At 39.7% G+C, this 27830-nt stretch overlaps 1 protein-coding gene across 5 annotated transcripts in view; it reads left to right on the forward strand.

The window, feature by feature from the left end:
• SH3KBP1 (SH3 domain containing kinase binding protein 1) overlaps positions 1 to 27830 on the forward strand; it is a 210901-nt gene that overhangs the window by 18991 nt on the left and 164080 nt on the right. For 3 of the 5 annotated variants that reach the window (XR_010355536.1, XM_064407523.1, XM_064407524.1), the window contains exon 2: positions 5524 to 5681. Coding sequence is in view for 4 of the 5 variants with exons in the window: in XM_064407523.1 (XP_064263593.1) it covers positions 5524 to 5681 (158 nt within the window). In the remaining variant the exon portion in view is untranslated. Of the gene's footprint in view, positions 1 to 5523; positions 5682 to 8509; positions 8538 to 27830 lie in introns of those variants that run through there. The other 2 variants (XM_064407525.1, XM_064407526.1) reach the window with 2 other exon arrangements.

Below are 27830 nucleotides of genomic sequence, written 5' to 3' on the forward strand. Positions count from 1 at the left end.
ATTTTTGCAGCATTCTTAAGGGAAAGCTGCAAGAACAGCAACAGATCCTAGAACTCTTGAAAAATATGGGACTGACAGAGTGGGAGAGTTGTTCTTCTTCCTTCATTATGTCTTGCTGCAGTCTGAATGTTGAGGAGTGTTTGAAGAATCAGTAGTTGGAGCCAGCCTGAATCCCTGCTGCATTGTCATCTCCCCCTTACAGCTCTCTGCCCACCTCCTAGCTGCTTAGGAAGAGCAAGGCAGTATGTAATTGCACTCATTGCAAAATCAGAATAGGATTTTAAAGCTTCCTAAGTAGGGAGGAGAGATGACTTCACACACACAAAAAGCTTTGAGTCCTGAAAGCAAATACATCCTAGTAGGCTGCTTAAAAATGAAGATACAGGACCTTGCTTTCAAAAGATCTTTCCTGGGGTTCAACCAAACTGGAAATACCCTGCTGAATAGCCTAATTTTGCCTTCTCTGAGCCACAGTCCTGTTGTGTTCTGTGGAGATAAAAATTTTCATTGATGTGTGTACCTTGCTGCCACTGCTAAAATCCAGTAGTCTTTGCAGTAGTCTTTGGAGAGCTATTGTGGAAATGTAACTTCTGATCCAAATGCATTGGTTGGTCTGGGGTAAACTGTATGTATGTATATGTGTGTATATATATGTGTGTGTATATGTGTGTATATATTGTTTTTTACATACACACACACATATATATGGATAATATTGATGCTAACTTAGGGACTGTAGTTCATATATTAGAAATATGTGTAAAAATTTGTTGGTTGGCTGAACTCAGAGGGTTGGGATTTCCAGATCTTCAGATCCCTGAGGTTTCAAGAGCCCAAACCCACAACTTTCCTGAATGAATGGCAGATGGAGTCTGTGCCTCTTGGGGTGGGTTTAGAGACTCCCAGAATGGCAAGCCTGAAAACCTAAAGTTTAAAACTTCTGATGCCAGGAGGAAGGCTCCTGCTCCACCTCAAGATCTGCAATTAAAGAACAGATTCAATGATTTTGTAGGTGATGGGGGTCTGGGTGCTCAGTCCAGTGAAGCACCCAAGCTGGTAAATCTGAGCCATGCAGAAGCACCAGGAGAAAGTGGGAAGTGGTAACAGAAGGGAAATTCCCTGCTGCGAGTGTTGGAGATTCCCATCTGCTGACCTGTCCTCTAGAGAGGCTTGTTGCCTGCCAGGATCTGGAGCACTGTGGTGAGACTGCCAAAGCTTGTCTGGCTTCACACTACTGCTCCTGCTGCTCTCCCATGAAGGTTTCAATGATAACACCTGAAGGGATCTGAAATTATCAGCTATGACTGTATGGTTCTGGGGTGATGACCAAGAGTGTGGGAGCCTGGGTGGATTCTCCTTGATCCTTTGGGTGAGAGCAAAGTGCATTAGGATGAGTGGAGAGATCCTCCATCCTAAGCTTACCCCCCTAAGCTGGTTGCATAGTTGGTGTCAGCAACAGAATTCTGGTTTTGTGATCATGAGGGTCTTTTTAAGAATTGCTTGGAAAAGATGGGATTCACCTGACTAAGGCAAAAGCATCTCTGCTAACTATCTTATGAGCAATTGGTCGACCAGGTTGGCAAACAAAATGTGTTACAAACAATGGAGACCTTGTAATCAAAAAAATCAGGACTGATGGGGGCCTTTCCCAAGCATACCCATATAAACAAGGAAGTGCTTTTCAGCATTACAAGGAAAACTCTGCTACTCTTTCTGGGAAATCAGCACAGCTGGTTGCCTCTCTGAAATGTCTGTGTTCTCATGCAGACAGCATGGAAAGCAAAGAAGAGGAATTACATGTCTGCATGCAGTTTCAGAGTTATGATTTCATTGGGATTGTGAAGATACAATAGGATAGCTCATATTCAATCACCCTGATATCTGCTGGAGGGATAGTGGAGCTTGTTTATGTGCTGGGTTGGGTGTGAGCAGTTCAGAAGGTTTCTGGAGTGTGTTGTCTACTGGATCTCATAGCTGCAAACAATGAACTGTTTGGGCTCTGAAGGCTGAGGGCAGCCCTGGTGGCACGGACCGGGAGATGATAAAGTTCAGGATCCAGAGAGGAGGAGGGGATAGGCAGAAAGCAGGGTTGCAACCCTGGACTTGAAGAGGAAGGACTTTGGCCTGTTCAGGACTCTGAAACCAGTAGAAGAGTCCAGGGCAAGGTAAACCTTCCCTCAGTGGAAGAGAATGAAGTTGGGGAATATTTAAACAAACTGGTCACGTACAAAGCCATGGCTCTGGTGTGGTATGTCCTGAGGGAGCTAACTGATATTGGGAGATCCCTCTTGATGGTCTTCAAAAAGTCACTGTGATTAGGAGAGGTTCGTTAAAACCAGAAGAATGAGAAGAATGTGCCTCCTGCTTTCAGGAAGAGCAAGAAGCCTCTTTTGTTTTTTCTGAAAACTACAGGCTGGTCAGCCCCATGTGAACCATTGGAAGATGATGGAAGAAATAATCCTGGGGCCATTTCCGAACATATGAAGGACAAGAAGCCAGTTGGGAGTAGTCAGTGTGGATTTGTGAAAGGGAAGTGTTGTCTGAACAATCTGTTAGTCTTTACCATAAGATCACTGACTTGGTGGAGTGAATGTTGTTTGTGTTGTCTCCAGCAAAGCTTTTGTCACCGTTTGCCATAACTTGCCAAACTGATGAGGTGCAGTAGAGGGGAGTGGGAAAACCTGTGTGAAATGCCAGACCCAAAGGGCAGCAGGAGCTCCAGCTGCAGGCTGGTTCCTGGCAGTGGTGCCTCAGGGGTGGGAAATGGGGCTGATGCTGCTCCGTGTGTGCACCAGTGAGCAGGAGGACAGGGCAGAGAGGAGCCTGAGCAAGGTGCTGCAAAACCGGCGAGTGTTTGAGTCCCCAGAGGGTTGTGCTGCCAGGTGTAGAGGCCTCAAGAGGCTGGAGAAAGGGGCTGGGAGGATGCTCATGAGCAGAGGGAAATGGCAAGTGCTGCAGCTGGAGGGGAATAACCCCAGGCAGGAGGAGAGGCTGTGCCTGGTGTGTGGAAGCAGCTTTGTGGAGCAGGGCCCAGGGATCCTGGTGGACATGAAGCAGAGCATGAGGCAGCAGCGTGTGCTTGTGGCAGGGGCAGCTGCTGGCTCCCCGGGCTGCTTTAGGCAGAGTGCAGTGAGCAGGAGGATGCTTCTCCCCTTCTCCTTGCTGGTGAGGCACCTTTGGAGTTGTGTGTCCAGTTGTGGGTTCTCAGGTGCAAGAGAGAGATGGAGAGAGTGGAGTGAGTCCTGTGCAGGGCCATGAAGGAGCCTGTGACATGTGGGGAGAGTCTGAAAGAGATGGGACTGTTCAGTCTGGAGAAGAGAAGGCTCAGGCTGATCTTATTGATGTGTCTGAAAGCATTTTTAATCTTAAGGGTGATCAAACACTGGAATTTCCATCCTTTGAGATACTCAAAACTTGGCTGCATAAGGCCCTGAGCAATCTGTGCTTTAGCTGTTTCTGCATTGAATAAGGGGATTGGTCTACAGAGGTACCTTCCAAGCTCAAAAACTGTGATTTAGGTGGTGGTTAGTGATTTATACTGCACGTGCAAGCTGATAATAAGTTAAGTACCACCAGGGGCTGTCCTGAAACTTCTTCAGTCTAACGTCTTTATCAAATACTGGAGAAGGCAGTGGAGTGCACTCTCCTCATATCTGATTTCTACCAAATTGGTGGAACAGTTCATGTGTTTAAGAGTGAAGGGACCTGAATCTAGAAGACCTCTAATTCTCCAGCTTGGAGAAGAGAATTTGGGAAGTCCTAATAGCAGCCTTACAAAATTTACAAGTAGGTTATCAAGAAGATGCAGTAATTGACCTGCAGTGGATGGTGGGGCAACAAGACCAGTGAGTGAAAACTGATACAAGAAAGGGTCCAACAGACTGTAGAAAGAAAACCTTTTTCCCAGTCAAGCCATGGAGCAGATTCCACTGCATGCCCTACCTGCCTCTGTGGGCAAAGCCCTGAATAACCTGGTTTGACCTCACAGCTGGTCCTGCTTTGAACAGAAAGCTGAACTAGAGATGTGAAGTCCTCTCAGCCTGAATGACTCTGATTTTTCAGCTAAGTTTCACTGATAAATTTTTCATGTTCTGTTTTCCTGTCAGCTTACAATGTGTGGTGCCAGTCTTTCTCTTCTGCTGTTCATTATGTAGTTTAGCAGGCCTCTTGTAAACTGGTTTTACAATGGTATTTGACTTCACAGATGAAGTAATAGAGGAATATTATAAGCCATAAACTTGTGGCTGGTATGTATCCAAAAGTCAGAACACTGCTTTAGCTATGACTTGCTGGCTCTGGAGGAGGGATGGAGATATTCAGCATTGTGACTGTGTGACATTTTGGGGGTGGAAAGAAGTAACTCTGCTTTCCTGTCAACTTAATTCAGTTTAGTATGCAGGGTTTGTTATTCAGGCAGAACCTTTTTGCTGCCTGTGGTGTAATGGTTTGCTTTGCTTTGTGAGCTGGTATTGCCTGTTTGCAGGCTAGAGCTTGCAGGGTTTCATGGCACAGTCATTTGTGCAGAAAGCAGATGCCTGTTACTAGTTCTCACTTTGCTGTTTCAATGGTCAAAGTGCTAAATGTGCTTTTCCACTGAAGCAAACAGGAATAAAGTTTACAGATATGGCTGTCCCAGACCTCGCCAATCTGGCCAGTAAATGTTTGATGAACCACTAAATATAACTATGGCTTCCATGTTGAGTACCCCAGGTGTATTATTTTTGATTCTCTGAGGGAATTTTTCTGTCTTTATTACTTCCTTAATTCTCTAAAGAGACTTCCTTGTGTGTATGGTTTCAAAAGATGAGGTGACTTCTTGGGAAAAGACAGACATACCATGTAATAGTAGCAAATTTATAATGCTTATAACTCTGATAATAGACATTCAGAGCAGCAGAAGTATTTTATCTTAATTCTTTGATGCCTAATCACAAGTGAAAGTAAATCTCTCTTTGATGAAACCCTGCTGCATGTTCATGCAGCAAAGCTTTGCATTTCTATGTAAAAAACAGTGAAAATCATAATGAGGAAAAAAATTCTTGTTAAGTATATTTTACGTTGATAGTGATGTATTTAGCAAGGTAGTTGCAGTGGCTTGGGATGCTTATGAATTTGAGAACCTTTGCGTATTTATTTCCATATAAAATAAAATGCTTTGAAAGCCCTGTGAACAAAAGGTAAAACTTTGTCCAAGAAATAAAAATAAACTTTGTAATGCTGCCAGAATTAATATTGCTGAAGAATCACAAATTGATTTCCTTTAAAAAATAAAGAAAAATGCATGTTGCCTTAACCATGATGAGCTTTCTTGTGTGTTTCTTCACTTTGGCCTCTCTTGTAGCAGTTACCCACAGAACATTACAACCAACACCAACGTTGCCTCTTTGTTGTACTGTCTTGGTTAAACTGAATATATTACTTTCACTGAAAATATATGATTGCATTGGTGTTTTGTTATGCCTTTGAAAGGCAGGAAAACTTAAATGTAGTCAATAATTGTGCATATGTGTGTTTCTCTTTTAGTGGAGGCGATAGTGGAGTTTGACTACAAAGCTCAACACGATGATGAGCTGACAATCACTGTAGGTGACATAATCACCAATATCAAGAAAGATGATGGAGGCTGGTGGGAAGGACAGCTCAAAGGCAGAAGAGGTTTGTTCCCTGACAACTTTGTAAGAGTGAGTACAAAGTGGAACTGTTCTTGTGTTGTGTGTATAAGTTTTATGTACTGTGCTGTTCAGGCTAAATATCAGCCTTTATATAATAATATCTCTTATATCCAAAACCATAATATATTGCAAATACACATGTATTATGTATACACATAAATTGCATATATATAATGCAATGTTTTATTGAGACAATGTTACAAAGAAAAAATTATTTTCTTTGCAAAGACAAGCTGAAAATAAAATAAGCTACCCCTGCATATCTGTGGTGTTCCGTGAAAATTCTTGACTTCATAGTCTGAGAACAAGCTGCTCATTCTAGAACTTATAGACCATTGCATTTTAAATATTTTGTCTTTTCTGTAACAGATTCTGCTTTTCCCTAATGTTTTCTTAGGTTTTATAGAAGTTTTTTTGGGGTGAATATTTATTCCTGGCTAAACTAGTTGAGAATAATTAGATTTTGCCATACAGTGCCCTATAAAAACCTTTTAAAAAACGATTAATTTGTATTCACTTAATATACCAAATAATTTGCAGTAATCCTTGTTTTAGGACAACAATTCAGAGGTTTGGAAAGAAATCATAATTTTTGCTGGGCATCTGTGTTTGCACACATATGTCTGCACGTATGAAGCCAACTATTAGTACCTCTGGGCCTCCTTGATTTGTCATTGAAGACCTATGCTGTTAATTTCTATAAGTCTCCATAAACCTGGCTGTCCACTATGGAAAAGAGACCAAGAACTACAATAATGTACATAGATTTTATGCTAATATTTTAGTACAGCTTCTGAGGAGCTTTGGTACTTTGGTGTTTCTAAGGGTATAAGTGTCTTTTTTTTTTTTTTAAAGTTCTTCTAACTGTGTAAGCCTGTTGTGTGTTTAGACATATGGACATAATGAAGTCATTTCATTTTGCTTCCACAGTGCTGCATATGTCCAGGTGACTGGGGGACGTGGCTGGCTGTGGGTTTAGCCAGCCCATAGCCGGGGGTGTGGGAGTGGACAGGGAGCCTCGGGTGTTTCCCTGGGGGTCAGCACACACCCTGATCCTTGCTCTTGTCATTGGCAAGAAGAAGGAGCAGCTCTGTGTGTGTCTGTGTCAGGCAGCAAAAATGAGGAGTAAGACAGGGCCTCAATGACATGAAAGGGCACAGTGGTGAGCAATGAATAATCTGTTTTTTTCTTATCTCTGAAAGTACACATTTTGAGATAGGGGAAAGAAACTGTTTTGGTATTCATTGTGTATTGGTAATATTTTTCTGCTTCAACTCTGGTGAAGTGAACTGTGGGACAAATGCAGACTTCCTCTAGGCTTTTTTCTGGCTGATATTTTAAATTTGCTGCTGATTTTAGGAGGTGTTGGATTTAGTGGTCTAAACAAATCAGCCTATGAATGTCTGTTATGGGAATATAATAATCTAAAGATTTGTAAATTGACCCTATTAGTACCTAATTTTAAGGCCTCTTTTTTTCCAAAATTACTTTGAACTGTGACATCCTGTCACATAATTGAAATATAAATAGCTTTTTCTTAATAGAAAGTTCTAAAACAACAGTAAATGGTTTAGATTTTGTCTTCTCATGAAGTACCACTCCCTACTCTTTCCTTCCTGCCTTTTTTTTTATCAACATCCAGGGCTGTTTTCTAAACAAGTAAAAACCACATTGTGTTCAAGCTGAGGATGAGGAAGAATTTAAAGTCAAAGATGTTTTTTGTAGCCAAACATTTTCTTTCTAAACTAGGTAAGATGGAGTAGAAGATACACACTTACTTAGAGTTAGTTTATGAATCTCCTGAGTGAAAACCTTCATTTTTCTTCTTTTCCTTGTGTAAATCTCCTAGATGTAGAGCTATAGTCAAAACAGCAGTCCCATTAGAAAGCTTGTTGAGCATAATTACTCTGGCCAGTAAGATTATAAGTAATTTTGAACTTTCTCTTAATTATGGAAATTTTTTAACAAGTGGATGCAGTCAGTTCATGCCCCATTGGCAAAGTGTGTGTCAACAAAGTAATATAGAAGCTGGCAAAAAGGGATGCTATGGACAAGTAATGGACTTGAATGATACTCCAGATTCCTATTTCTTATCAAAATTGGTTCTAAGAGTAGTCGAGAAAGTTTTTCAAAGGTTAAAAAAACTACAATTAAATTCTTGAGGTACTTTGCATTCCACCTTCAAGAGGTAGAAATAATTTCTTATGGAGAAGAGCTTTTCCTCCCTGTGATTTTATTTTCTGTTGAATAAATTCATCATGATGTTCTAAAGAAACTGTTGGGGTTTTCAAAAAATTGAATGTTTGGGCTGAAATGAAATCATGGAATTAACACTGTAAAGAGTACTGAATGGTTTCTGTCAACATTTCTGCATGGATTCTGGAAGTCAAGTTTTGAAGAAAATAAGTAGAATTCAGAAATGGAAAAATTAGAGAAATGCAATATATTGGAATGTTTATGAAAAGACATTCATTTGAAGTGTTACTCAAGAAATAAATCCCCCGTATTTTTCAAGGGAATGTGAAATAGGTTGTGAAAAGACTTGGAGTTGCCTGTAGTAAAAGCGTTTTCAAATTGCTTGGAATAGATGCAAATTAGGAGACCATTGAAGAGGAGTTGTCTGAAGACAGATGTGAGACAGAAAGAGGAAAGGGGAGGTAGCAATGATGTACATGAAGTACATACGCAGTTACTTTTTTTTCAAGGGACTTTCTCTACAAAGTTGTAGCAGAGGTGCTTCCTGTTCTTGAATCTTCGAAACAACTGCTTTGAATTTTTTGTGTATTTATACATTTTGCGACAAAAAAGACAGATTCATACTCTTCTGAGGCTCTGAAATTCACTATGCAAGGCGTAACAGAAAAGGTATTTCAAATTTGTTTTCTGTTTCTTTTCTCATTGCCTAGTAGTCTGCGGCTATGGCCACTCGGAAGATTTTGAGGAAGAAGTTTGTTTAAATATGAGAAAAATCTTTGGTCTTTCTTCAAGATCTAACTTACCTTGTCAACACTTGAAGATGCCTACTTTTCTTAGAGATAATGCTGAATGTATCGTAAGAAATGTACGAAAGTGTATCTGGTTGTTGCCTTCTGTTTTCTTTCAAATTTTCAGGCAGAGAAATAGAAGTATGAATGGAGAATTATGTACCGTTCCTGGTCTGTTTTAATTCTCAGTTTTGCAGCTGACAAAGAGGAGGTATCAGGTGTGATTGCAGTGTTGTTCATTTATATGATATAAAGTTGGTTTTCAATGTCTTTCTAGCTTGAAAACTTCAACTTGAAATCGGTGCTCTGCAGTGTAAAACTGTGTTTGTAAGTGACGGAGTCTGAGACAGATAGATTTTGCTGATGGCGGATGAGGATGTAGAAAGCAGGAAACTGGTGCAGAGCCATGCTTGCTGGCTTTAATTTTCAAAGTCAATTCTATGTGGGATTGAATAGCATTAAACTGAATCTGCTGCATGTAACAGCACGAAAGCTTCTCTGTACTCCAGAGGACTTGCCGATATGACTAGCAAAGTTGGAGAGGTAAATTTATCTTAAGCAGGAGGGGTAGTGTAGTTGGTTTTGAAATTCCGGTGTATAGCTTGTGTTTTAGAATCAGTGAAATGGGGCAGGGATTTGTGTGACTGTACTGCTGCCTCGGGTCAGAAAAGCAATCTGGATTTCTTGTTATGCAAGCAGAATACAATCTTTAAATAGTGCACATTAGTTGTAGGATGTCAAAGATGTTCATGCTGAATCATGGTGTGGATATTTATCTGTTGCTTATTATTTAATTTTCTTTGTTTCTTTGTTTCTATCACAACCAGCCAGAGGTTGTGGAGGGACTGTGAGTGATTTCTTGCCAAGAACCTTGTGCTTGTTACACATCCCTACCTATCTCTGTTCGTGCTTCCATAAAACTTTTCAGAAAACATAAAAGTTCCTGTGCACATGCAGGGGCCCTTTGCAGCTGAGGTTTGTCTCCTGGGCAGGAAAAGAGAATATTTCCCATGTCTGAGAACAGTTTGGTTCTGCTTGGTACCCATCAGGGCAGAGAACTGACCAACTCCTGCTCTCCTTCCCTGCTGCTTTGCCACAGCCTTTTGCAATCTCTGGCACCTCTGTGACTTCCTGCCTCTGCTCTGGGGTTTGTAGGTTCTTAGGGCCTTCACTGCCCTCCTCAGCAGTCTGAGTGCTGTCAGTGAAGTGATGTCTGGGTCAGCTTTGCCTCAGTAGCCACTTGTCATGAGTTCAGGCCATTCACTTAAGAGTTAGACTTGATCCTTGTGGGTCCCTTCCAACTCAGAATATTCCATGAATCTGGGAAAGTTGTGGCATTAGCAGAGGCACTGAGGTTATATGCAGACTAGGGAAATTATTTCTGTAGGTAACTAAAAAGATAGCTTGCTTTATGGATCAGTGAATTTTTATGCTGGAGTACTTTTGATTTGGTTTTTTGGTGTTCAGGGTTTTTTTTTTCTGTTTTTTTTTTCTTTTTTTTTTCTTTTTTTTTTCCTTTTTGCACACTTGGCAGGAATTTGCAGCTCAATTAATGAGCTTTTTCTATTGTTGCTTTTGGAAATCTTAGAGTACTGTCTACATATTTGTTTTCAGGAATTGTTCAGATCGTGGGATCCTAACTGAATAAGTCAGGAGTACTAGCTTCTTATTCCAAGTTTTGGGTATGACCATTAAACTTGTTATACTTATGGTGAAATGAAAGATAATATAATCATGTGAAAATGTTGTCTCTGAGGTTTTGTTCCTGTCAACAGCAATCAAGATTTTATGAGGAGAAAAGTACCATCACAGGCTGTAATTATTTGTTATTGGTTTTAAAATGGTGAAAGCAAAACTAGTCAAACAAAATTTTCTCCCCTTTTCCAGCCCATCTGCCGACAAAGACACAGATTGACCAAGATTGTCTTGTGCCAGTCAATAATCTGTGACTTGGCTGTGCTGACTCCTCTAAGGGAATTGAGCACAGAGCAGTGACAGCACTCGGGGCTGTCCTGGATGCCCAAGGCATGATGACAAACGATGTCACACCTCAACCTGTTCATCTGCATTCAGAGGAGGTGAGGGAGCTCCAGTGAGGCACCTGCCCTGGGTGTTTGGCCTGGAAGTGATCTGAAAGTCCCTGGCAGTGAGGGAGGCTGTTTCCCATTCCTGTCTCAGGGAACTGGTGCTGTTCCCAGCTGGATGGAAGCGCGCTCGGCGCAGTCAGCAGCATGGACCCCGTATGTTTATCATGGGAGCCAGCGTGGATCTGGCTGTCCTGTCCTTTTGATGGCAGGCTTTGAAGGGAGGGGTTACTCAGGGGAGTGTGGTGGTGTGGAAAAGAGGATAAATGGTGACGGTTTGGGTCTGTCAGCTGTTGGATGTTGTGTGGGAATTTCATTAAGTATGTGAAAGTAAGAGTACGTGCAGCAGTTGTTTAGTGAGCACACAGTAATGTGAAGCTTCAGTGTTTGAGGTGTTTACTTGTTGTTAGTGACTAGTGCATTATATTGCAAAAAGTAACCTTCTGAAAACACAGTGGCTTACTTGTAATTATATACTGATAGGACTGAGAGAAATTCTGCCATGGATCCAGCTCCTCCCATGGCAGGGGGAGTTGAGTTAAATGATCTTTAAGGTCCCTTCCATCGTCTAACCATTCTGTGATTTTATGAGATTCATGAATTTGAAAGCAAAATTTATTGGTTTTCATTCTTTATGCAATGTAATTGCTGAGGTCTAAAACCATTCTTATTTAAATATACATTATACTGCTTTGCTGATAGAGTTAATGTAAGGTAGTATCAATTAATATACAAAGGAGATTCAATTGTTTCCTCTTCTTGCTCAGGTTGGTTTTTGTAGTCTTAAGAAAACCTTAGTACAGCAATCCAGTTTAAAAAAAGCTGTTGTTTAAATTGTAAATTGCAAAAACTCTAATTTGAGCTAAAAGGGAAACAAATACTATTTTTCTTTCTTTCCTTCCTGAAGCTTTAAGCCATGAGGATAATCTGATCAGAGATTGAAACAAGAGCCCAGTGTGCCATCTAGAAGTCATCTTTTCAAATATACAATTGCTTTGGACCTATAATATAATAATTCTTTAAGGTAGCTTAAATTTATTCAGAACTTAGTTATATATTATTATTTGAAGTGTGTGTTACACAAAGAATTCAATGTGGTTTTGGCAATGGCCTCTTAAAGTAGTCATAAGGATTTATAGAATTGGCAGGATTAGATGGTTCACAGCATTTCTCCAACCTAGTCCTAAAAGCTTCTGAGGCAAAGAGAAGGTATAAAAAAAGTATAAACTTATATTGTGTCTTCCCTGAAATCAGTTTTCTTTTCTTTTTTTTTCCCCCCTCTGGCAACCTTACAAGCTCCGGATGTTTTTATTTTCTCTGTAGATTGTGTGTGGGTGGATATGTTAGTAATCCATGTATTTTGGTCTGATTCATTTTCACGCTTGGCCTGGCAATTGTTTTTCTGTTGGAGGAGGCTGCTGTGAGAAACTCTTCTCTGTAGGTAGAATCTGTAGAGGCTCTTAGCAGCATTTGCATACAAATGTCTTGCAAAACATACTTCTACAGTTTTGGATTTGAAGAGAGTACAGCTGTGTGTCTGATTTTTTGACAGGGCCAAAAGCCTCATTAAAATTCTTAAAACACAAGCTCCTAGAAATTGAATTGCAGTTCAGTCTCACTGCTGTTTGAAGCTAAGGTGAGAATACTTGTCGATACTTCCACTTTCTTTGCAGTTTAATTACAAAGCCCTCAGATGGTTTCCCTTAAGTTTGAGAATCAAGTTTTAGGAAATATTTTCTGATTTTTATGGTTTTAATATTTGTTTGCAAAAAAAAAGGGTATAAGAGAAAGAGTATTCTGAAAGCCTGTGTATCTAGAGCATTTAATAATCATAATGATGGTGAAAGGTTGTGCTTCAGCCTTAGTCTGCCAAATAGTCCATTTACATAGAACAATACAGCCTGTATCCAGACTTCATCTACTGATTGTCTTTTAGTTTGTATTACTTAAGAGTTAACAGTAACAGTAAGAAAGAATGAAGATGAGAGCAACAGGGACATGTAGGAAAAAAAAAATAAAGCAATCAGAGATTGCTGCTATAACTGCTGCTGACATGACTTAGTGATACTCTAGTTCTGATCAGACACTGTGATTTATTAACAGTAAATATGTGTGTGTATGTGAGATTTGTTTAGTGGTGTTGATTTTTAATTTATTTAGATTTTTTGTTGTTGTATTTAAAGTTTACTTTTATGTACAGAAGTGCTTTTTTTTTCTGAAGTACCATGTGTAGACCATGTAACAGTTTTCATGTTTTTATAAAGTGAATATCAACTGGAATGACAAACTACTTGCACTATTTGCTGTTGAAAGTGGTGTTTGACTAATTAGGTATCTGTATTCTGTTCCTGTAAGTACTGCAATTTCCTCTTAGAATCTTTTGGGAACTGTTTGGGAAGCTGATGGTGAAGACAGTTCTTAAAGGGTCTGCCATTTCCTGCTGTCACCTAATTACGTACTGTACTAGAATTTCACTGGCACTGTTAGTGAAAATTATAATATGACAGAGTATATTAGAGCAGTTTAGGTTTATGAGCAGAACATGTTGTTCTCTTCAGTGCTGGAAAGAGCCAAGTGTATATGAGCCTCTTAATCCTGATTTTTTGGCTTTATTACAGCCAAATAAAATATATCATTGTTTATATATAGGCACTCTAATTATTCAGTTACCATGGAAAAAGTCAAAGGTGCAGGTAAACGACCATCATGAAATAGGATGGGTTATTTACTCACTCTGACTTCAGACTTCAGTGATGGATACTTAGTGCCAGTGGTCGTGACAGGAGGTGGTGAGGGATGGAAGGAAAACAAGTAGAGCATACATTTTAAAAAATAACACTGCTATTTCCCACCCAGGGAGAAGGAACAAGGCAAACCTTTCATTTTTACAGAAGGTGGTAATGAATTTTGCTTTTATTGAATTCTTTTTTTAAATGGGAATTTTGAGAGAAATAAATGCATTGCAAGCCATTCAAGAATGTGCAAGGTGCTGAGGGATTGTATCTGGTGCTTCACAAACATTTCCTGCTTCGTGAGGACTCATTGCACCTTTTGAAAGACTGAGTTAGTTCTTGTTCTTCCAGAGAGCCTGCATTTGCCTTCCCAGAGGCAATGAGCCAGTATTATCAAAAGCCCTGATTAAAAACACCCTTCTAACAGATACTGTCTCAAAACAGAAGCTTCTTTCTTAATTTTCATGACTGCTTCAGCATGGAAACTACTGCCATTATTTTGGCTGGTTCCTTACAACCAGCTTAGCTAAGCCTTGGTTTCCCTTTTGAACATTCTTTGGTGTGTTTAGGCTGCCTGATTTATCTGTCAGTATTTTCCTATTAATTGATAACACAAACCAAATGAAAATCTCTTTTAATACTTTTGGCTGAAAATTATTCTCTTCCTATTTGGAGCCGAGAGCATTTCATCATTCAGCTTTGCTTTTGCCAACTTGTTTATCAGCTTTTTGATTGCTTGAGTGATCTTTTCATTTTTGTTCCCTCACCCCAAGTTTCCTAATTCTGGTGCCCCAGGACCTTGCCAGCAGGTGAGCAGAGTGCCTGTCCTAGTGCATGGTGCTGTCATGTTGTCTGCATGGCACTTTAGAGGTATGGTCCTTACACTGTCATCAACCATTGCCAAATCACTGGCCCAATGAATGCCTAATAATTAGGGGTAGAAGAAAATAAGATGCAAATCTTCATGTTTGCTTTATACTTCCTCAGTGTACCATGGCTCAATTTTATTGTACTATCAAAATGTAATTTCTCCTTTAAAAGTCCCTCTAAGTTAACCTGAGTTATTCTCCTTCCAGAATTGAATTAAAGAAATATGGATGGAAAATATCTGTAATTCAGAGCTACCACATTACCTGTCTTGAATAAAAATTAGCTGAAATTCACCCGCCAAAAATCTGCATGTATGTCTCGATGTAGCTTTCAACAAAATTTTGAATTCTTCTCTTTTGTTTTATAGGAGTCTAATTCTAAAACTTAGTTGAATAGTTGCTATATAATTTATTTCACGAAATAAACCACTTATAAGTAAAATTACCTGAAATGTGATGTTCTGAAGAAGGACATATGCTCAGGTTTTTACTTTTTTTCCCACACAACTTATGAATCTTGCGACCTTCAGTTGATTGTAATGCTATGTGGGGCACTTGCTGTATTTACCTTTCTTTGACTCTGACTCTGTATTTTCCCACTGAGAGAACCTGAAGGCCTGCAGTTGTGAACTTGAGTTCACAGATTACAGAATCACAGAATATTCCAAGTTGGAAGGGACCCACAAGGGTCATGAAGTCCAACTCCTCAGTGAATGGCCTGTATGGGGATTGAACTCACATCCTTGATTATTAGCTCTCACAAACAGATTGTCACAAGTAGTGATAGTTAATTCAAGAGCAAAAAAACTGGTTTATTGCTGATGTTTTGTAAAAGTACAGAATGCTGAGTTTAAAGTAAAATCATGGAAGGAATTAGGATTTGAATTATCACACTGTGAAATATCACTGGATTTTTTCCTGCAGAAACAAAAAAAAAGTACTTTGAAACCTTTCAATGGTTCACTGAAGTTGATAGGATGACAAGGACACAACAGTGCTTGTGGGACTGAGCACTGCATTTCATGATTCTTAATTGCTCTGTGGTTCTGCACAGAAAACTTACTAATTTGTGTATTGTTAGCCCACGTGTTTTTACTAGATTGCTTGAACTTCTGCAGCCTGTCAATGTGAAAATTTTTTAGAGACTAGTCAAACTGGTGGACATCAGAGGAAAATGTTGAGAAAGCGGAGGGAGGAGAATGGCTCATTAAACTGTAAAATAAAAGCTCTTTCTCAAACTGTAGTCCCTTTCCAGGTGTTTTCTGAAGTCCATATATATATATATATATGTGTGTGTGTGTGTGTGTGTCCATGCAGTAGGCATGCATGAGGTATGTGTATTGTATGCAGAAATAAACACTGGGTCTAAAACCACAATATACAAGTTAAGGCACAGGAAATTGGTTTTTTTCAAGGGAGTTTTTTTATACAAAATAAAGAAAGAAAATGTATCCTCTGGTATCCATTAATTCAACCTTTTTTACTCCACTAAGCAATTGTATAAGGATGGGGTTTTTTTCTATATGAGTTTGCACAAGGAAATAGCATGTGTTGCTCGCCCTTCTGAACCCTGGTGACACTTGCAGTGACACTGCAATATTGACCCCATTTCTTTTTGCTGGGATTTTTACCATTGCATTGTTTCCTTAGTGAACATTCAGATATTTAAAAAAGGGTAGTTTTTGTTTGGTCTCTTTAAGCTGAGTACACTGTACTCCCAGTAAGTTTTCTTTCAGGCTCACGTGTTTCCATTAGAAGCTGCGCTTCTCTTCCCACTTTCCCACCCCACAGCTTCTGTGTGGGTTTTATTTTCTCATGAAGCTGAAACTGGGCACACAAGTTCAGGGCTGAAGAACTCCTTCAGGGCTTCCTTGCTCATGCCTGGAGTTACTTGTAATGTAACCTGTAAGGTAATCTGCCTCTCCAATCTCTGCACCATGCCCTTCAGCTGTCAAATCGCAGCTCCATGACACTGAGCACTGTAAAGAATGAGAGAAAATATTAATTACAGCTGTGTTAGAGAGGGGTTTTTATTTGAAGACTGTTGTATTAGTGGAGGCTTTCTCAGCCATGCTTTTGAGCCTGTCTATACTAAAATGAGATTCTCGAGTCCTACCACTGAAGAATGTATCTGGAAGGACAGACAGGGTGATGGGATTTGAGTTTTGAGAACCAGCAGCACCAGCATTTGCTAATGAGTGCTAACAGATGTATTTGTTTTCTACTGATGTTTTCAGACATTCATAAAGTGAAAACAGGATTTACAGGGAGAGGCTAAATTACTATCTCTTACTAGATTGCGTTGTTGGAAAAATTGACTTGGCTCCCACACTCAGTATCCCCTCATCAGATCTGGCAACAAGCAATGAAATGAAAGATAAATACTGGCTACAGGCAATTGTTTTTAGTTAAAGCCAATTAATATTAGCTGGTTAGACTGCTTGAGAGAAAAGGGAAGTTTGCATCACTGGAGCATGATGCAGAGTAGCAGGGGGAGAGGTGAACTTGAAATGGCATTTTTACTATTGTGTTACCATTATAGTGACACTGTCATTTTATTGAACTTCATCTCAAAGTAGTAAGATTTTGTATTCCTGCTGCTCTCAGGGAAATGCATGTAAACAGGACTTGTGAAAAGATGTCACATATAATGATTCAGTGACAGTACAGAGTGATTAACTACAAGTCCCTTTCTAGGTGTGCAAAAAAAATTATGCCAACATAATTGTTGGCAAGGATCCTTTGGTAACACTAACAAAGGTCCTTGATTTTTTTGGTGTTAACAGTGACCACTTGAAATATTCTTCTTTTTTTTTTTTTTCTGAATGGGTGTGCCTTTTGATGAGGAGCAAAAATTGTAAGATAATGCAAAACCAAATTGTTCTTTGTGAACATTATGGGTGAGCAGTGATAAGAACTTGCACCTCCTCCTCTGGTGTTCTTTCATGGTTATAAGGGTGTTAGTGTGAAGTATTGCCAGGGAGCTTCTGCTATGCAGCAACTCTACAGCAAAGTTCTGCTCCAGGGCCATCTAGTAAAACCCTGTATGCCAAGCAAACAGGCTGTACCAGTGAAAGCTCAATCAGCTAAACCAGTTCTGCTACCTTAAGTCAGTGGCAGGGGCTTTGGTTCAATTGCTAATTGCCTCCTAGTCTTCCTGCTTCAGCTGTGATGGCAGAAGTGTGCCAATAGGTACCATCTGAGGAAATTCCACTTTGGTTGTTTAACATATATAGCACATTGTTGCATTGTAGTCTTTTCCTTCTTTTTTTTTTTTTCCTTTCTCCTTTTGTATCTTTCTTTTTCTTCCTCTCAGGAATTTACAGCTCTGCCTCTCAGTTATATGTACCTGCTCTTGGATACAGTCATTAACTGCCTCTCTTGAAAGAAAGAAGTTTAATGTTTGAATTCTGTGACTGGAAGGCAGTAGTTAATATTCAAATTTTATTCTCATGTGAAAGGGTTAGAATGAATAATGACAGCTGTGGAAGCTGTGCAAGATACTTGGACAGCATTTAATATCCAAATATGTACTGCTTTTTCATAAAACTTTAGCATTAACTTCTGGTTTTGTATTCAACTGTTAGCACATGAGACAACTAGAAAGGAGTGATTGAGCAGTTTCTCTAGTATTTTTTTAAGTGAGAAGGATACCTACAGGATATCAGGAAAAGCTTCTTTAAGATAAACACATAGTAAGCTAACTTCACTGTACAGATCATCACAGGAAATGCAGCTAAGGTACCAAATGACATTGTTTGAAATGTTAATGAAGCATTTTTGTGCGCTGCAGAAACCATAGCTATGCTAGCACAAAACCAAAGTTGAGTTCAGTGGTTGTTGCCTTGCAAGCTGCTCTCTGCTGGGTGCACAAAACCTTGTGTGCAGAGAGAAAAGCTGTACAGCTTGTACTGCGTTAGGTTGCTTCCATGCAAGTGGTAATGATGGTGTGACTAAGCAAAGCTTGAAGAAGCACAAGTTTGATCAGGAAATAAATAGGAAAAACATTGAAAAATGGGCACAGGACAAACCATGTGAATTCAGGCATCTCTGAAAAAGCAGTGGTCTAATAGATCCCCACAGGCAAGCTGGATGCTTTATTTATATAATATATGGTCATTATTTTAAATTGTAGCTTCCAGGTTGTATATATGTTCTAAAAATTACATTTTAATCTCAAAGGTGGTGTTCCAGTTAATCATGTCTGTGTAACAATGAGTATTAGAATTGCTTGAAAAGTTATATCTTACTTCATTTCTTATCCTTGAGCTCACATAAATGATTGGTCTTCATTACGATTGACTTCAAAAGTATAGATAACGTTATTTGCAGTGCTTTGGGTTTGGGAAACCTATTTTATGGTGTGAAATGTCATTCAGTAACTCTAGGTCATATTTGCTTCCACAATATAAAGCATTCTAAAGCTTTCTCTATCATCCTGCAACTCAGCCTGATATCAGAAAAACAAGTGTTATTTTCATTCATACATCATAAAGATAATGTAGACAGATCTGCTATAATGCCTCATCCAGAAGAAAATCTCAGAGGAGACTAAATTGAGACAGAAAATTGATTTTCTTAGAAAGAACCTTGGGGAAGGCTCCTGGGGAATAGCAGAAAGCAGAAGTCGATAATCTTTTCAAGAAGAAAAAGAAGAAGAATTTGGGGAACTTGAGCTTCATGTTTACCTCCTGGAGGCCATCTCCAAACATATGAAGGACAAGAAGCCAGTTGGGAGTAGTCAGTGTGGATTTGTGAAAGGGAAGTGTTGTCTGAACAATCTGTTAGTCTTTACCATAAGATCACTGACTTGGTGGAGTGAATGTTGTTTGTGTTGTCTCCAGCAAAGCTTTTGTCACTGTTTGCCATAACTTGCCAAACTGATGAGGTGCAGTACAAGGGAGTGGGAAAACCTGTGTGAAATGCCAGACCCAAAGGGCAGCAGGAGCTCCAGCTGCAGGCTGGTTCCTGGCAGTGGTGCCTCAGGGGTGGGAAATGGGGCTGATGCTGCTCCGTGTGTGCACCAGTGAGCAGGAGGACAGGGCAGAGAGGAGCCTGAGCAAGGTGCTGCAAAACCAGCGAGTGTTTGAGTCCCCAGAGGGTTGTGCTGCCAGGTGTAGAGGCCTCAGGAGGCTGGAGAAAGGGGCTGGGAGGATGCTCATGAGCAGAGGGAAATGGCAAGTGCTGCAGCTGGAGAGGAATAACCCCAGGCAGGAGGAGAGGCTGTGCCTGGGTGTGTGGAAGCAGCTTTGTGGAGCAGGGCCCAGGGATCCTGGTGGACATGAAGCAGAGCATGAGGCAGCAGCGTGTGCTTGTGGCAGGGGCAGCTGCTGGCTCCCTGGGCTGCTTTAGGCAGAGTGCTGTGAGCAGGAGGATGCTTCTCCCCTTCTCCTTGCTGGTGAGGCACCTTTGGAGTTGTGTGTCCAGTTGTGGGTTCTCAGGTGCAAGAAAGAGATGGAGAGAGTGGAGTGAGTCCTGTGCAGGGCCATGAAGGTGGTTGAGGGACTGGAGCCTGTGACATGTGGGGAGAGTCTGAAAGAGATGGGACTGTTCAGTCTGGAGCAGAGAAGGCTCAGGCTGATCTTATTGAATGTCTGAATACGTGATGTGTTGGAGTACAGAAAGTGGAGCCAGAGTCCTCCTGGCAGTAGACAGTGCCTATGAATTGAAATACAGGAAAATCTTTTAAACATAAGAGAAAATGTTTGAGGTTGACCAACCACTGGAACAGGTTGTCCAAGGATATTGTGGAGCCTTCATCCTTGAATGTAATTAACAGCCAGCTGAACACAGCCTTGAGTATCCTGCTCTCACGGACCCTGCTCTGAGCCAGTGGGTTGGTCTGAGCAATCTGCAGAGCTGCCTTCCTGCCTTGGCCATTCTGTCAGCCTGTAAAAGCAATTAGTTGGATCACAGTACTTCGGCTCAGTAGGGATCACTCAGCTATGGAGCAGTGAACAGAGAGTTAGTAGAAGTACAAGACACCTAGAGGCTCTATCTTGTCAGTAAGCAATGCTTTTTCTGTATAATCAAGTTAAGTGTTGGTTATAGTTTCCACTTCTAATTATAACTACATGCTTTTTCTTTCAATGAGCAACATTTTTCACACTGCAATTAAAAATATGCCTACACACACACATGCACGTTTGCCAAGAATGAAGAAGGAGGTTTTAGTAACATTATGACATTATGATTCTTAAAGCATTTGAATGGGCTGAGTGAACTGTGCCTCTACTTGATTTTTTTTAAACAAAATCTAGCTTTCTTCAGGCTATACTTTAATGTGCATCCCTTTTCCTCCCTCATTATTTCTCCCATATGCCACAATTTCTGAAGTGACCTTTAACTGTGAAGAGGTGAGTTGTTAATTTATTATAAGTCATAAGTAACCATTCATGAAAGTAGGCATCTACAGAGAGCATCCATATTTTGTGAAAGGCAGCAGTACAAATTCAGGTCTTGTCTGATGTAAAATAGTCTGGGGGCAGAAGAGTAGTTAAAGGTCACTGCTGAGAAAACTTGCAAACAGAGGAATAAAAATATCAGAATATTAATGAAGATGCTACTCTGAATATCTTCAAATTACTCAGAGAGGTGAGGGGTGAGGTAACTGCTTAACGTGTGTGTGTCTTTGTATGGGTTGGTGTAGGAATGGGAGAGCAAGGGCATGGGATGAGTTCGGAAAACATCTCTTAGACCTCCCCTTACTCTTGTAGGCTCCATGTTTCACATTTATGAAGATTCATTGGGTTGTTGCTGTGCCCAGCAAATGCTGCTCAAGAATCTCTTTGCTCTCATGGTTAGAAATGTTCCTTTTATACTTTCTCCTCATCTTGTGAGTTAAGGTGACTTTTTGGTTTTTCCCCCATGGTATTTAATCAAATCTGTTTGCTCTTTGTCCTTGTCTTTACTGTGCTTGAGAAAGTGTGGTAAGGTAGGTTTTCGTTCTCCTGAGAGTACAATCAGCACTTCTCTGTGTTTTCTTCACAGTGCAGGCTGGATAGACATGACATGACAGAGTGATACATAGGAACCCAGATTAAACTTCAGTATTGCACCCTATATTGAGTTTGACTCATCCATTATCCATTTAATAGTTTTTTCTATCATTTTCAGTAATCTGTGAAGCAATTCATGGGCCTGTATTTGTCAAATTGACTCAAAACTACAAGAGAAGCAAAGTCTGTGGGGTCTTCTGAAAATAACAGCAATTTTTAATATCTTTCTCTAGCTACTCAGAATTGCTTAAACTGTCTCTGAAACTCCTCTCATGATAAAACTGGGGGCTTCTTGAGCTGTACACTAATGATTGGTTTGAATTTTTTCATGTCATCGTGATTGCTTTTCTCTCCTTAGCTGTTACACATACAGCTTGGCCTTTTCTCCAAAATGGCTTTTTTCTAGCTTGCCTGTGGGTAAGAGTGTGTGTTAATTTGTGGATTTTATCTGTCCACCAGAGAACCACCTGTGTGCTGTCTGGTAAAGCAGGATGCTGACTGGGATGAGTTTTGTTGAAGAAGTTGTACGTGGAATGAGTGTTGGGTTATTCACTTACCTGAAAGTAAGTGAAAAACCCATTTCACATTTCTGTAGAGCCATGTTTTCCTTACAACCCTTTCTTTTACTGCTAAATATAACCTTCTCTTATGAGTTCTTACAGCCATAGAATTCCCAAACTGCACAGAGGGGGAAAGAAGGGTTTAATAATTCAGAGAAAAAATGATTGAGTGAAAAGGAAAAGAAAAATTATTGTGAAAAAAAAAGAAGTTGTGATGTATATGGGGCCATTGTGGAACTATTTAAATAATTTAGCTGCCAAATGAATCACACTCCTCTTCTGTCATTCATGGAGGGCTCTGCTAAGACAGAAGCTTTGTATGAACAGGATGTTTTCAGAACAGGGTGTTTGAGCAGCCCATTCTGTCTTGAAGTAAAAATTCTTTTCAGCAGGCATATTCTAAACACATTGTACCTGTGTGAGAGAAGTACAAAAAGCACAAAATCTTGCAGTAGAATTTTATGCCTGAGTTCACTAACACTTGGCAGAGGCAAGCCAGGATAAAAAATTATCTAAAATACTTTTTAAAATAGAATATTTGCCTCTCTAGGACAAACTTGTGAGAAACTGGTATTAGGTTGATATTAGGCTTAATTTAGGAAAATAGAGGAACAGTGAAATTATGATAAAGCAGTTAAGGGAGAAGATTGTAATGGCTGGGCCATGTTTGCTATTCTGAAGAGTTTAAACTCATTACCTCTGTTAAAACAGATAAAAATAAAGAAATAAAAGGATGGAAAAGAACAGTGTCCAGAGTAAAAACTTCTGTTGAATTGCTAACATGGTCTGACTTTAAGAAGGATGATTGAAAGGGAGTGAAGCTGTGGGTTGGGGTTAAAAGGCTTGAATAGGGCACTGTGACCCAGGGTAGTGTGTTGAAAATGCAAATGTAGTTAAAAAAAACCCCAGACAACACTAAGATGAAAGTGCACTGGAGGAAATGCAGAATAATGTTCAAGTGCATCATACCAGCTCTGCTGTGTTTCCTTCTGGGTTTTTGGGTTTGGGTTTTTTGGGTTGTTTGTTTTTCTTTTTTTAGGTGTTGTTTTCTTCCATTTTCTTCCTCAGTTATCACCCTACTGCTAAGCATCCCCCATGGCTTTCTCTGCAGATCATAAACACTGTCTGTAAGCATCTCTACTGCACCTGTTTCACAGAGGTTTGGTATAAAGATGAGGGACAAGACAAGTAAAAGTTGATGGAATTCATGAGAAGTTAAGAACTGGAGCCCCAAGGTGGACCAGAACTGGGAGTCACCCCATAAGGCCCTCAGTCTATTTGTACTGAGATTACCAAGGTTTAATACAAGCAGTGATGAGTTCTTGGATTTAAAAATCCAGTGACACTGTGTACTGGCAAAAACAGACATCTGTGTTTGTAATAAATTTTCATCTTTTGTTTTCAAATTTGCCATGGTGTCTTTATATTGAATCTTCCCAATTAGCCTCCGTTAAAACTGCACTAAGCTGTGTAATCAAAATCAATTTATTTGATTTTCTTTTTTTGGGGGGGATTCACTTTTGACAGATACTCACCAGCAGTTACTTTACATATCTTTGTTTTATGAAATCTTTCCTTATTGGTTGTTTGCAGTGTTACCTTCATGGATTTGGTCCAAAGCTCATGTGGTCTAATTTATGGCTCCCTTTGGATTGCGCTGCCTATTGCTAATCATAAAGTGCATATTCTTCAATTTACACTGCTGTTTGAATATTTTAATATTTGATTTCGCACATGTGTGTGTGTCTTATCTATCTCCAAACCATACTATGAGTTTTTTCACAGTCTCTAAGGAAAAGCAAAAAAAACTGCAAACTGCATGGACCAGTGTTGTCGCTTAAAATTACACCCCTAAGGAGCTGGTTTATTGTCTTTTTCTTTCTTGAAACCTCACTCTTTTAATGATATTAATAAGAAATAATTCTAATTGTCTAAGGACAAAATCTTAGAAGTTGAATCAGGTAGATTTGCTTTGTTGTATTAAGGTTAGGAGGCAGAAGGTAGCCCTTGCATCTATTACCTTTGTCATGCTGAGTGTCATGCTGAAGTCTCTTTTTCTCTTGGTGGCAAGTGGTATTTAGACCATCTTTCTTGGCTGCATCTAAAGATTACCATCAGCTGTGATTTCTTATGTTTGGGATCTCTGCAAACAGTACCCTGGAATGTACAGGAGGCAGTGCTTGTTCATGCTGATGAATTCCTGCTAGAGCAGCTCAGCATGTCTTCCTTCTGCAGCTGATTATAATAACTTCAGGCCTTAGGGCTGTTAGTACTCAGCATGTTAAGAGCTGAACACCTGCATGAACCTTTCTTTCTCCTGAATACCTGGTTAATATCTAATTAATGACCACATTATTTAAAATTGTTCATGCATTTACATCCCTATGCCTGTAAAACTTAGTGACACCTCTAATATTTGCTCACAGTAAAACAGGGCTGAACCTTCAAGAGGAACATGCACTCTGAACTTCTGTAAGCTCGTTAATGGCTGCTGTTGTGGCTTCTCTGACACCAGCACTTAACCAGTCTCATCAATACTGCTTGGGGACACTTTGAGCATAAACAATGCTAAATAAAGCTTAATGTTGTGCAGTGCAGCACTACCAGTGCAGATGGCAAACAGCAGTTTCGTTTTTTGTGAAGTTGGACCACTTACACAATGTTTGCATAAATTCAAGCATGATCTGAAGCAAGGAGAAGTAACGTGTAGTCGTGTTTTCAGAGTAGCATGCCAAAAGCAAAGCCAGCTAATGACAATATGTTTCTGATTTGAGCTTCAGGTATACATTTTTTTTTCTTTTTGGTAATACTTGACTGATTCAAATAACATGTTTGTGTGAACCTAATGTCCCTAAAATGATTATGCAAGAAGTGTGATCAGAGGGCTCTGTTAGCTTTGTGAAACTTGAGGGTGAACTAGAACTTCTGCCTAATATGGAAGTTATTTTGCCCATTAAAGCAGAATTGCATCAATTGGAATTTACCAATAGCTATGAAGACACTGAATCTGAATTCTGATGCAATTAAAAAGAAGAGGTACTGTCATAATTTTGCTGTCTTCTTGCAAATCTTGTAACAAGAACCATGGGAAGAACTGACTTGACTGTCCAGTTTTCATGAGAAGATGCTGACAGAAACAACAAGGTTGAGCTAAAGGCTGCAAAAGTTTATTGCAGAAGCTATTTCTACATAGTTTTATAGCCGTTCTACTGAAATTGAAAGAGTAACTATTGTTGTAGTTTACTGTCACAAATAACCCAACCTTGAGGATTTGTAAAGCCCAAAAATGCCTCAATGTAATGAAAACTTGTAACTCTTGAGGTAAGAGTCCTCATATAGTGTGAAAATGAGCATCTTGGATGAGCACCTGGTTTTCTGTAGGAGTTTTTAGAAGCTGCCTTTGCCAAGAGCAAAGTTCCTTTCTGTGCCCATTCATTTCTTGTCAGGAAGAAAGGAGTTTCCACATTCCTGGATGGGCCAACTGCCTGATTCACAAGGGCATTTTACCATGTTTATTAAAATATGTATCATTCATATGTACACTGCCTATCATATCAAACACATTTTTACCACAGTGTATTTCTACTTTAAAAGATCTTAAGTAATGAATTTTTAATTTTTAAAAAATTATAGAATTCATGGAGAAAATTATCTACTTGCTCTTTAAAAACAGAATAAATTTGGAATAGATGAATTGACATCACTAAAGCCCGAGGCATAAGTTTAATTAGTTACTGGCATAGCTTCCACTACAGCTATTATGCAGTACATACCTCAGGGAATGTTTGTCTCAATGGATTTACACTATCTTATGCTGCATGGATTTTTCTTACCAATGTTAAAAGAAATGAGTGGAAGTGTTAGGAAAACTTTTTTCATTAATTCCTGAAATGCTGTTGGAATTTTTAACCATATAACAGTGTATCATGATCTTAATTTTTTTTTCTTTTTACACTTTCAGGAATGGGCTTTTGCATCTTTGCAGAGACACTAGGGATTTATTATATTTCTTGAACAAAATCCTTCTCAGGTACCAGAGCAGTTAGTTTTTTTTCAGTAGTAGTATCTGAAGTAGAAGTATCTGTCTGTATTAGCAGGAACACAGCATGGGTACAAAGCAGGAATATGGATTTCTGTTGTTTTTAACAGTGAATTTTTAACCTGTTTTTAACAGTGTTTCTAACCTGAATTTTTGTAGTTGTTAAAAAAAATGTTTTTATGAAGTTTATCCCCATTGCAAAATGGCAGCAAGTTATTCTTGCACTTTTTGGGTCTGAATGTGTTCCAGGTCTCCAGGAGGTTCCTGGGAATTTGTTCCAAACCCAGGCTTAGCAGCCTCACTCATGGTCCTGTTCCTGATCACTGTGGGAGGTGCTGGGCACTGGGCTGTGTCTGTGTCAGCATTTCCAGGGCTCCTTCTTGTGTGGAGCCACAGGATCTTTTCTGCACCTGCACTCTGAGGGGTCTGGCCACCAATGGTACTGGAGGAACAGATTCTGTAGTGGGCACTGCTTTATCAGGCCTGGGAAGTAGCTGCTGGCATTCAGACTTCTGAAAAGATTTCCAGCCCAAAAATTCAGACTGAATTATAAAGAAAATTTGTCTGCTTGTGCGCTATGGCACTGTCCTAAAACTGGAAGCTGTAGTTTCACATCATGCCTTTGGTGCAAACTTTAGCACATGAGAAACCAGGTATAAAGTTTCTTTTCCCTGGGACAAAGGAAGACGAGATACTGATGGAGAAGCCTGTGGATCATAATGCACTAATTAGAAGGGACCAGTGAAGTAGAATATCCTTTCCCTTCTGATTTGGTAGAACATGGAAAATTACTGGCAATTAGCATGCAGTATTGTGGATTTACTTTTCCTTGTTTTGAAACTCCTTAAAACTGTGAAGAAAACATTTTGAAATGCACAAGAGATTTTGGAGATTTTGTGCTAGTTCTACTCTTTATGAAATTGCCCTTACTAATTGAGAAACATCACAAACCCTGGAAGTCACCTGTTTGCCTCTTCCTTCTTTTGGACTGTTGGGGTTGCATAGAAGTAGCAAACATATGCACTCCTAAACATTCAGCTACTCCTAAACCTTCCTTTGCCAGGTGTGTCAGAGACTATGCCAAAATCTAGGTGTAAGATGTGTTATTAACTCCTTGGATAGACACAGCCCTTTCAGGATCTTGGACACCTCAAACAATTTTGGCACAACTTCTCCCCCAACGTAGCTGCTTTAATCTGTGTTTGAGGAGCTCAGACAGTTACTCTGTTCGTTTGCCACTTCTTTTTTTTTGACTCCCAAGTAGCAGCTGAAGGAGTCAGAGTTGAACGTTTCTTGTTTTTAAAATGACTGTTCTCTTGCTCATGTTCAGGCTGAAGCTCCTCTTCAGAGATCTGGTTGGAGACACAGATGAATCATCCTTCTCTCTCCTTCCCTCTGCAGTGCCTCAGAAAGTCACTGTAGCTGATGCCTGAGCTCCTGAGACTAAGGGGGAGCAATGGAAAGGCAGCCGGAGAGGCTGTCTTGTAGAAATTATCAGAGTACTGAAGCTTACCATCAATGAAAAGAATTTAGAAAAAATATATTTTTGATGAATCATCTGTTAAAAGCCACATTTTTAGAGCATAGGAGGGCTGGGAAATAATGGTTCAAGTTTGGGGATTAAGTACTAAGGAGGATGGCATCTCTTTTTGGTCTGTGAAATTGTTAGAAAATGTTTCCAGCCCTGGAAAATTAAAACTTGATATCATGGCTGCAATCCTGAGGCTCTAGATAGGAGCAAGTCTGTATTTCATCAAGCTGTGTGAATGTGCACAATCACATCACTGAATGAAAGGTTGATTGTTTAAAAATAATTGTCAACAGCCCTATGACCTCATCCCTTGGTGTGAAGGGAGCCAAGAGATTTCTTTGTATTATTCACTGTTTTTCTC

The sequence above is a fragment of the Passer domesticus genome, chromosome 2 (assembly GCF_036417665.1).
Source record: "Passer domesticus isolate bPasDom1 chromosome 2, bPasDom1.hap1, whole genome shotgun sequence".
In the NCBI taxonomy this organism is placed as follows: Eukaryota; Metazoa; Chordata; class Aves; order Passeriformes; family Passeridae; genus Passer; species Passer domesticus.